This window comes from Anoplophora glabripennis, unplaced genomic scaffold (genome assembly GCF_000390285.2).
Source record: "Anoplophora glabripennis isolate ALB-LARVAE unplaced genomic scaffold, Agla_2.0 scaffold174, whole genome shotgun sequence".
NCBI classification, from domain to species: Eukaryota; Metazoa; Arthropoda; class Insecta; order Coleoptera; family Cerambycidae; genus Anoplophora; species Anoplophora glabripennis.
Genome location: NW_019416305.1, coordinates 609,080 through 620,836, shown reverse-complemented (window position 1 = coordinate 620,836; position 11,757 = coordinate 609,080). Strand labels below are relative to the sequence as shown.

General features: G+C 35.5%; 1 protein-coding gene across 1 annotated transcript; it reads left to right on the top strand.

The window, feature by feature from the left end:
- Positions 1-659: 659 nt before the first annotated feature.
- On the top strand, positions 660-11,757 carry LOC108906854 (tubulin-specific chaperone D). Its single transcript, XM_018710283.1, has 13 exons — positions 660-1,087; positions 1,172-1,440; positions 1,494-1,744; positions 1,821-2,040; positions 2,101-2,249; positions 3,190-3,419; positions 3,473-3,742; positions 3,798-4,119; positions 8,497-8,874; positions 8,934-9,210; positions 10,792-10,987; positions 11,042-11,356; positions 11,406-11,757. The coding sequence occupies exons 1-13, from the start codon at positions 716-718 to the stop codon at positions 11,682-11,684; spliced, it is 3,528 nt and encodes a 1,175-aa protein (XP_018565799.1). The 5' UTR covers positions 660-715; the 3' UTR covers positions 11,685-11,757.

The window sequence follows — 11,757 nt, the reverse complement described above, 5'->3', positions numbered from 1 at the left end:
CCCTCCCCTCCCGCGCTAGCCTAAGGGCCACCTTAGCAAAGCGCATCCCAGGCTGCATAGCCGCACTACCCTACCCAACCATACCACACATAAACATGACACTACCCCCGGGGTTTACACAGACGAGCCGGCGAAGCAAGAAGAGCGCCAGAAGAAAGGGCCCTAGCCGACGGGGCCCAGCTAGGACAAAAGGAGGTCCAACAAAGCGCCTTCACCGGCCGCATTTGCGGTCGGGGTAGACGACGGATGGGGCCCACCTACATCTAGGCCTACACGAGATGAGGCAGGATAAAGAGGGATAATCCCCCTCGATCCCAAATCATTGAGGCCAATTTCTGCCCATGGAATAATGGCGCGGTTCCGGTCCACAAAAAAATTACGGTTCTTGTACGGTTTTCTGTCCAAAAACGGTACGGTCCGGGCCCTTCCAGGGAGACAAGACAAGGAGCACGAACTCATATGGAAAAATTGACAAAATTTGTCCAAGAAATGGCAGAAGTCACTGATAATTTTTACCGCTGGGGTGTCGCTAGTGTTCCATGTGTATCGAAGTGTAGTCTCCATGAGTCAGTCGATGAGTCGATAAAGAGTTTTCTCTATAAACTTCCTTTCTCTATGGTTTTCGGTTTGTTTTTGTTGTTAATTGTGATGACAGTTGGTATAAATATAAAATTTCTTATACCGCAGTTGCATTGAATATTAAAGTAAAAAAACTATGAATGTGAATCGCAATCAACAAAACAATGAGAATCAAAAAGAAGAGGAGCCATTCGGTCTGGGTTGTGCCTTGGAATATTTCTCTGAACATGAGGAAATATTTAAAATGATAGATAACCTCAAAAATCTTGTAGCAGCAGATAGATCCGTGGTAGAAAAAGCATATGAAACATTTTCTTTTATTCTCAGCCAGTATATCGAACAACCCCATTTGGTAGATTCACATATAGATGATTTGTTGCAAAAATTTATTGTTATAGTCAGGAGTAACGATGAAAACATGGAACTGAAACATTTGGCATTTAAATATATGTTCGTAGTGGTGAACGTTAGAGGATATAAAGTTATTGTGAGACATCTGCCACATGAGGTAAAGTAAAGAAATATCTAATTTAATTTTATGGTAAAAAATAATATTTTAAAACCATCATTTGATATATAAAGGTTCTCTCAGGTTGCAGATTTTGAACCTGTCCTGCAGCTATTAGAATCTCAGGATCCGAATGATCCAGAAACTTGGACTACTAGATATATATTACTGCTGTGGCTTTCAATTATTGTGATGATACCATTTCACATGTCCCGATTTGATGGATTTGACGAGAAAGAAACAGAAAAGAAAACTGTGATGACTCGTATATTAGATGTTATCAAGATTTATGCTGTTGTACCAGATAAATGTAGAGATGCTGCAGCTTACTTATCTCATAAGTTTATAACAAGGTAAGAGTCGATATTAATGGATATAGCATAAATGATGGTAATACTTAATTTAGGTATGATGTTAAAGAAAAACATCTGACTTCATTTTTGGATTGGGCAATGGAACTCAGTTTATCAAAAGACAGTAACGTTTTTGTCAAATATGGAACATTAGCTTGTATCGCTACTATTTTGAAGCACGGTAAGAGAGAAGATTTGTTACCGCATGCGAGACGTCTCCTGGAATGGATAATAAATGCAGAATTTAAAAATAATGTTGGTTCCAATATACAAAAACTTGTATATAAAATTGTGCAACGAATAGGCGAGTATATCTACAAGTAGTAATATGTCTTCTAATTATATGCAAAGTTAATGGATTCATGTGTATTTTTTTGTAGGATTAACGTTTTTACCACCAAGAGTCGCAGCTTGGCGTTATAAAAGAGGTAACCGATCACTTGCTGCTAATCTAAGTGCAGGAGATGGGTCTATTCCTAAGACGTCCAATAACGATGAAGTTGAGGAGAATGAAGATGATGATATCGATGTGCCGGATGAAGTGGAAGAAGTTATAGATCAGTTAATTCAAGGACTAAGAAGTATAGATAGTATAGTAAGGTAGGCGTAAGTTAAGAAGAAAATGGTGTTTTATTGTTTTCCATGATTTCTTTCGAGCAGATGGACAGCTGCTAAAGGTGTAGGGCGAGTAACAGGGCGATTACCCAAAGATCTAGCAGATGAAGTCGTGGGGTCCACGTTGGAGTTGTTTAGTCCTAGAGAGTCGGATGGTGCTTGGCATGGTGGTTGTTTGGCATTAGCTGAATTAGGTACGTAATTTACGAGGTAATTGATTACTTATAATCCAGTCTCAGGTCAGTGTCAGTGCAAATTACCATTAGTGTTTAGCAACTTTGTGCTTTAGATTGGGGTTGAAAGAATAAATTGGTGAAAAAAATTAAATTTTTTAAAAAATTTTTTAAATATCTCATTTTTGCTTCACTTTCTGTATTTCTGTTTTTTTTTTAATGAATCTTTAAAATATTGTATGTCATAAATTAATTAAATCAAATTATGAGGTATATCTACAAAGTAAAAGTATACAATTTTTAAAATATCGAAATGGCAGTATATTTATGAAAAATTTACATATTCAGAAAGGTACATCAAACACTATTTTTTGACATAATCATCTTCTACCTCAATGCACTTTCTGAGCCGAGGGATGAGCTTTTTGATATCTTTGTTCAAAAAATCTTCAACCCACATTTTGTCACCAGTTACAATACAGTCGAAGAATTGTTCACCTTCGGATTACACTCCTCACATTGCTAGCAGGATTTGGAATAGCAGCCCTCGTTTCAACATACCACTACAACAACAGTTCTCAACGGACTGAGACAAATGAGTGTGTGTTCTGCTCTTGTCACCTTGGCCTTAAAGCAGTTAACTTTGTCGGATATGTCTTGTATTTAGCACCAAATTCAATTAAATTAATTTTTTTCAATTGTGACAATTTTCTGTTTTGCTCTAAATTAACAGTATATGTAAACCTATTTTTTCAAATTTATTTTTTTATCGATAAATTTTAGAAAAATACATTTAAAATTTAAAAATTTAGGAAACTTTCCTACAGTTACTATATTTAATTAATAAACAAGAACGAAGGGGGCAAATATGCCAAACAAATTGTGAGTGATGCTAATATTCTCAACCTTAACTTTGAGAGCATTGTCACCTTTTCAATACTAGTTGTATGTATATTTTTAGGAAGGAGAGGTCTTCTGCTTCCGGAGAGATTACCTCAAGTGGTACCAGTTGTTCTTAAAGCTCTGGTGTATGACGAACCCAGGGGTTATTCCTCAGTGGGTTCTCATATCAGAGATGCAGCTTGCTATGTATGTTGGTCGTTTGCTAGAGCTTATGAAACACACATACTCGCGCCTCACGTAGAGGACATCGCAAGTACTCTTCTGGTCGTAACATGTTTTGATAAGGAGGTAACTAGATGGATTTATTTTGCGATCATAAACAAAAAGTTCTATCTTTCTAGATTAATTGCAGAAGAGCAGCTTCAGCGGCATTTCAAGAAAACGTTGGGAGACAGGGTTCTTTCCCTCATGGCATCGATATATTGACTGCTGCTGACTTTTTCACAGTTAGTGTTAGAAATAACGCTTATTTGAATGTCAGTGTTTATATAGCACAATTTGAGGAATATACGTTGCCTCTTATCGATCATTTGTTGTTAAGGAAGGTGGACCACTGGGACTCTGGTATAAGAGAATTGTCATCCAAGGCTTTGCATAATTTGACACCTAAGGTGAGTGTCAATTTATTATTTCTTTTGCGTAAAGTAAAAAACTTTTCATTTGTAGGCCCCTGAATATATGATTAAAACGGTATTACCAGCGCTTTTTGAAAAGACCAGATCTATCGATTTAAACTCTCGTCACGGAGCAACATTAGCCATCGGAGAAGTTATACATGCTCTATCAAAATTTGCCAAGGAGCAAAATACCGATATTAAATTGATACTTAAAGAAGATCTGTTGGAGAAAACGAGAAACTTGATCCCCCACTTTAGAGAACGTTTGTACTTTAGGGGTTTGGGAGGGGAGTTGATGAAACAGGCCTGTTCTGATTTTATTGAAAAATGCTCTTTGTCATCATTACCCTTTCACAATGAAGATATTGTTGGTATGTATCAATTTCTGCTGTTCTATTCAATATTAGAAGGTGGTAAATTTTTAATTAGGTACTTAAAACATTCTTTTTTTTTAATATATTTTAGAAAAAAACTACATAATACTTAATTTATAATTTTACAGGTTTTCTAAATCTGTCATAAATTTAGTGGGTCATTTTTGACAAAAAAAGCCGTGTTGTGTATTTAAAATTGAATTTCGAATAAGAAATTCCCATAAATTGTTTTTTCAATTGAATACTTTTAAGGCTATTTTAGATTTATTTAGGGATGGGTAAATTCCCATTTATATAATGGTTGTCTTTTATATTAGGGGAATGGATGACCTTGTGCTGCCATCTGGCAATCGACATCTCTATCGTAAAGTTCGACTTTTTGTCGGTATACCTACTCAGAACGTTTTGACGTCCAGGCGTTATTTGTGTTGTTTACAGTGACTTGAAATATTCATCTCGGCCAAAAATTGGAATGAAGTTATGAACATTTCTATGCTATTATTTTTTTCATTTTCTGACATAGATTATTCCAACAACAGTGCATCGATGAACTTAATTCAACTTTTGGTCATGAAGCACCATCAAAGACCACTGTGTGTCGGTGCTATGCAGAATTGAATTGTGGCCGTGATTTACACACTGATGGATACTGTGAAGGTCGTCCAAAATCGGTTGTTGTTCCAGAAAACATTGATGCTGTTGCAAGATCATCATGTGACTTATCATGATATTGAGGCATCCTTGGGCAACAGTGGGACAAGCATACATTAAATATTGCATGGACATTTGGCCACCAACAAAATTTGTCACGTTGGATCTCGCATAATTAGACAAAACGCTCCAAAACACGTTTATGATATCATAACAGGTGATTAATCATGGATCTATGTGTATGAATCCGAACGTAAACAGCAGTTGACTCTATGGGTTAGAATTGGTCAAAATGAGCCAAATCCAACAAAAGTTTTTTGCGTAGGAAGCACTTCTAAGCAAATGGTTGTCTGTTTTTTTGAAAAATCTAGACGTGGTAATTGTACCATTTTTCAAAGTCAGACGGTCAATTCACACAACTATTTATTTGCCAGAAGTCTTCGGAAAAATGAGAGAAAGCAATCGCTTAAACGCATTGTTCTCCATCAGGACAATGCGAGCTTTTACACATCGGCTCAAACTAAGAGACTTTTTGAGAACTGAAAAAGTCGGACTGATGAGTCATCCGTCATATAGCCCTGATTTGCACCTAATGACTTTTTTATTCCTGCACATCAAAAAAAATTATGAAATTAACCTTTTTTCGACGTCTGAAGAAGTGATTGATACGTTCAAAAATACATGTTTTTGAGATACCTCAATCGGAATATGGAAAAAGTTCTTTGAAAATTGGTTCAAGCGCATGCAGAAGTGTATTGATCTTCATGGAGAATATTTTGGAAAACAATAAAACCATATACGATGATTAATTTCTTTTTCTGTTCTCTATTCCCGAAATATAAAAGGCAACTCTCGTATAATATTCTCAAAAAATTTCTATTGCAAATTTATCAAAATTTGAGGAATTAAAAATTAATATTCTGTTAATAAGACTCCTTGCATTAAAATCTTTTCAAAAGACCCTATATTTTAAAGGAAACAAGGCAATTTGCCATTATTTTAATTAAAACACAGGTGAAATATATTGGTAAAGTCCTTCATNATTAAGGCGATGTTTCGCATCGTATTAGCTATATTCTGTACAAATTTAGTTTCGTGCAACTATCTCGGTTTCAAAAATACAATACCTATGTATGTTTTCAGCCACGAAATTTGAATAATTTCAAATATTTCGAATTTTCACCTCCAGGAACGGCGGTGACAACATTTTTAACATTAAGGCGATGTTTCGCATCGTATTAGCTATATCCTGTACAAATTTAGTTTCGTGCAACTCTCTAAGTTTAAAAAATACTATACCTATGTATGTTTTCAGCCACGAAATTTGAAAAATTCCAAATATTTCGAATTTTCACCACCAAGAACGGCGGTGACAACATTTTTAACTTTAAGGCGATGTTTCGCTTTGTATTAGCTATGTCCAGTTCAAATTTAGTTTCGTGCCGCTCTCTAGGTTTCAAAAGTACAATATCTATGTATGTTTTCAGACACAAAATTTGATTAACGTCCAATTATTTCGAACTTTCACCAGCAAGAATGGCGGTTACAACATTTTTAACATTAATGCGATGTTTCGCATTGTATTAGCTATGTTCTGTACAAATTTAGTTTCGTGCTACTCTCTTGGTTTCAAAAATAAAAAACTTATGTATGTTTTCAGCCACGAAATTTGAATAATTCCAAATATTTCGAATTTTCACCACCAAGAATGGCGGTGCGAATATTTTTAACATTAAGGCGATGTTTCGCATTGTATTAGCTATGTTCTGTACAAATTTAGTTTCGTGCAACTCTCTCGGTTTCAAAAATACAATACCTATGTATATTTTCAGCCACTAAATTTGATTAGTTCCAATTATTTCGAATTTTTACCACCAAGAACGGCGGTAACATTTTTAATATTAAGGCGATGATTCACATCGTATTAGCTATGTCCTGTAAAAATTTAGTCTCGTGCAACTCTCTCGGTTTCAAAAATACAATACCTATGTATATTTTCAGCTACGAAATTTGAATAATTCCAAATATTTCGAATTTTCACCACCAAGAACGGCGATGACAACATTTTCAACATTAATGGCCGGTCCTCATGTACAATTATTAACTGCGGAACTGCGGAGATGCGTAACTGCGAATCTCCGCAATTTTCAAACTACCGTCCAAATGCAAATGTCAAAAATAGTAGATGCGGATAACCTAGAAATTTGTACCGGTTTCTTTTCGAGTATTTTCATTGAGGTATTTCAAATAATTATCTATTAATCTTTATGTGAAATATATTTACAATGGAAAACTTTGATGAAGATACAGCTTTCTTGGCTCTTGCTGTTTCAATGAAACAATACAGAGACTGTGCTTTGAGGTATAAAAAATGTTACCGTGAAAGATTGATAAAAATGTATAAGATATACAATTCTATTCTGGAGTTTCAAAAAAAACATAAAAAAATGTGGGTGAGAGATATTTTCTTGGCTGATAATTAATTATAGAGACGAAATAGATAAAAAACAAACTAATCAGACACGTTTTCAGAATATAAACAAATACAAATGGCCGATAAATGTCACACGAGCACAAAAGTAAACACCGGAATACGGAAAAAGTTGAACCTAGTCAACTTTTATCCGGAACGCATGCGGATCTGTCACTTTTTCAAAATGGCTGCTGTGCGTCCAATATTTTTTCGATATTGTGATCACGTGATTCCGCATCTCCGCAGTTCCGCACTAAATTATTGTACATGAGGACCGGCCATAAGGCGATGTTTCGCATTGTATTAGCTATGTCCTGTACAAATTTAGTTACGTGCAATTCTCTCGGTTTCAAAAATACAATACCTATGTATGTTTTCAGCCACTAAATTTGATTAATTCCAATTATTTCGAATTTTCACCACCAAGAACGGCTGTGACATTTTTAATATTAAGGCGATGTTTCCATCGTATTAGCTATGTCCTGTACAAATTTTGTTTCATGCAACCATAGACCTAGTAAACTATGGACTGGCCCTAGAAAGAGAGGTCAATCGCGCTGATGTGTGCAAGGCAGATGAAGCTAGTTGAGGCAAATACCNTTTGTACCCTTTATTTAAAATCCATAAATCATGTGAACAGGTTAAATAACGAGAAAATAATGAAGTTAATTTAGTTCTAAAGAAATGAAATGACACTCGTGCCCATCTCTAGTCTTTCCCTCGACATCGGTTGCGTTCATCGAATTCCTATCGGTCAGAATTGAAACTGCAGCCCTGTTATGAATGGAGCGTGAGTTGAACTATTCTATCATGTGCGTTGCCTGAGGATATTCCTTACATTGATTCCTAATTTCCAATTAAAAGAACGACACTATTTTTAACCGAACTTTATTTAATAAATATGTAGTATACAATTTCTGATTTTCTAAATATTTTATAACGCTTAAAAATGTATGTACCGTGGAATTTTCGTGAATTATCACGTAAATTTCCGATGCATACCCGACACGCCACTGCGTCATGGATAATGTATCTAGGTTTATGAATGACATATCTATGTTCAAGGTTAAAGACACAAATTGTCCGCTCTCTGTTTATCAGTCTGTCAGAGGCATTCAGAGATATACAAATAAATGTTTTTTTAATTCCAACATTCCATATCATGAAAGCCTCTTGTCAAGTTATGATGTGGACTTAGAAAACTACCTGTTATGTTTTTAGAAATTCATATTTCTTTAACTTTTTTGTAGTGGACTGGTTGAAATTATTAAACGAGTGTTTGTCGTATGAAGTTGTCAATATACGAACTGCTGCAATTAGCGCTCTTCCCGTTTTATTCTCTGAGTTTTACTGCGCCCCGGATAAAGCTCAGAAGCACAAAGAAATCATCAATCAATACGTTTCCGAGGTTTTGTCTACTACTAGCCAAATTGCCAGAATGGGCCATGCGTTAGCCCTTGGTGTCCTTCCAAAGTTCATGTTGCAACCTAATTTAGAATTTGTAATCGTGTCTCTGATCGAGTCTACACTTATTACGCCAGTTTCACAGAAATGGGCCGAAGGTAGGAGAGATTCCGTTAAAGCGCTTACGTCTATTTCAACGACAATGTCAGTGGAAATTGGGAAAGGTAAAAATAATATCTAGAATTCTAACAGGGAACACAGTAGTACTTAAATTTTATTTTAGACTTTACAAAGAAACACATTTTGGAAATATATCATACATTTCTGGAGGGCCTAAAGGATTATACCCAGGATAAGAGAGGTGATATTGGCGCCTGGATGAGAGAAGCGTCCGTTACAGGCTTGCAAACGTTAATGCTTTTGTTAACGGAACGTCTACCCGAAGTATTGACGGAAGACTTGATTGTAAAAATTTTATGTGGAATAGCACAGCAGGCTGTGGAAAAAATAGATCGTACTCGAGCTCTTTCCGGCAGAGTTTTTTATAGCTTTATTTACAAGTAAGTTTAATTAAATTTTATAATCTATTTACATTCTCCGTAGTTCTTAATGTGATCTTGTGAACCATTACTAGATTTATCAATAGGATGTTACAAACAATGTTATTTTTCACTTAGGTGACACTTTTTCAAGATACGGGGTGTCAAAATTATAATGTATCTTAACTAATGATATTAAGATTAACTAAGGATATTGTAGGAAGCAACTACTCTGTGGATTAAAGTCCGAACCAGCGTTGAATTATACCCGCAATATCTAGTAAGTAGCTAAAATCATTCATCAGTAGTACCATTAGACATGGACTGATTTCTACTGATGAATGATCTTAACTGTTCACTAGATATTGTGTGTGTAATACAGTGCTGATTGGGGCTTTAATCCACAGAGTAGTTGTTTCCCACTACCAGGACTGTGAATTAATTTTGAGATTTTTTTCGTATTTTCAAGACTTTATTGTGAAAAATTGTGTACATTATTATTTTTCATAGTATTGTCTAAACTAGCCACTACTTTTTCTCACCATACATATTCTGCGTCGAAAGAACAACTAATCTTTTGATGCTATCCATTAAACTATCAGCCAGGTTTCAGGGATTGGAACAAGTAGTAATCCGATAGAGTAATATTTGGTGAATATGGCTGAAGGGGCAAAACATCCCATTTTAGCGTTTCTAAGTATTTTTTTAACTTCATGAGCAACATGTGGTCAAGCGTTATCATGTTAAAAAATTACATTATTGTGCCTTTGTTCGAATTGCGGCCATTTTTGGTTTCATTCAGTTAAAGCAGCTCATAATATACAACACCAAACTGGTCCCACCAAATACAGAGCATGAGCTTCAAACTATGAATATTTGGCCTTGCTGTCGATGTTACTGCATGACCAGACAAACCCTACAATTTTTTGTGTTTAGGATTGTCATAGCTCATCCATTTTTCATCGCTAGTGACGATACTTTGCAAAAAACCCTTTCTTTTTTGCCGTTGAAGCAACTGTTCACACATGAAAAATCGTCGTTCAACATCTCTGTTTCAATTTATATGGCACTCAATGTCCTTGCTTTTGAATTGTACCAAGTGCATTTAAATGTTTGGAAACTGCTTTATGATCAACATTTAGCAAGATCATCTTGCTTTTGGCATGAATATTGGTCGAGTAATGCTTCCAATTCCTCATCTTTGATTTTTCCGGTTGACAAGGGCGTTCTTTGTTAACTGTATCAAATTTACCACTTCTAAAACGTTGAAACTAATACTTACACGTTCTGATCGATGGAGTATGTTCCAATAGTACATGATGACTTTCAGCAACACTTTTCTTTGAATTGAGCAGTAAAAGTAGAACTGCCTGCAAATGGTGTTTTGTTGGTTCGTAATTCGACATCTTTGGAGCTGAGAGAAAATATGTGGTTTATACTTCAGCAATATGACACATAAAAAGTAAAGCCTAATGGCAGAGCGTTGACATGAATATAGTTACATAAGTATCCGATTTGATATAACATAAGTTACGCCATCTGCTGTAAATTTCTCAAAATTAATTCACATCCCAGTATAATGTGGAATGTTCTTATTTACAGCAATCCAAGGGTTCCAAATATTCCATACTATAATGAAATAACTTTAATATTCCCAAAAGAAGAATGTGATATATTAAATTGGAATTCGGCATCGGCGACCTTTCCCAAATTTGTCCAATTGATCAGACTACCTCCGTATACCTACAGTGTCATGTTGGGAATGATATGCAGCGTAGGAGCGTTAACTGAAACACTGGTAATATTAAAACGTCGATAACCGTTCCGAATTTTTAGGCTCCGTCTCTTCCAGGTGAAAAATTCTAGCCATTCGTTATTTTCCTATCTCAAAGAAGAGATGAAATCTGGGGGAGTGACAGAAATCGAGCGAATGTGCGACGTCATATACAAAATATTTGTAGATCACCAGAAAAATGACCGCATCACCGTTCCAATGTTCAGATTTCTCGACAAATTGTTCGACTCGGGGTGTTTGAGTTTAGTCATCGAAGATGTTAATTCAACCTTTATAAAGAAGATACTCAAGCTTATCCAGATGGAAATAGCTGGGTGTAAAGATATTTATAAGTTAATAGACGGAATAAATGTTCTTTGCCAGTTTATACAGGTAAGTTCTCCTTGTAAATTTATTCTATTCCAAATATTCTAATTTTCAGATAAAAGGTGAAGTTTGTGATATAGCTCTAGTTCAACTTAGTATCCTGTTATGCCATCGTCAGTCGTACGTTAGACGATCAACATCGACTAAGCTTTACGAGTCTCTGCTCGTCAATGGAGACAGCAGCAATATTGACCCAGAAAAGTTAGATGACGTTATGCAGGTGCTAAGTAACACTAATTGGGAGGAGCCCGTCGAGGAAGTTAAACCGATTAGAAATGAGTTATGTGGACTGATGGGTATCAGAGTGCCCGTACCTGCAAAGAAGAAAACGTGAATAATTTAATGAAAAATATTTAAAAAGCTTTAATATTATCAATTATTTAACTTGCTTTGATTAATAGAAATTA

Excerpts from the sequence above, each read along its gene's own strand:
- LOC108906854 (XM_018710283.1), top strand. The coding sequence starts at position 716 with ATGAATGTGAATCGCAATCAACAAAACAATGAGAATCAAAAAGAAGAG. Across the intron at positions 2,250-3,189 it reads TTTGGCATTAGCTGAATTAG|GAAGGAGAGGTCTTCTGCTT; the intron begins GTACGTAATTTA and ends GTATATTTTTAG. Across the intron at positions 3,743-3,797 it reads TGCATAATTTGACACCTAAG|GCCCCTGAATATATGATTAA; the intron begins GTGAGTGTCAAT and ends TTTCATTTGTAG.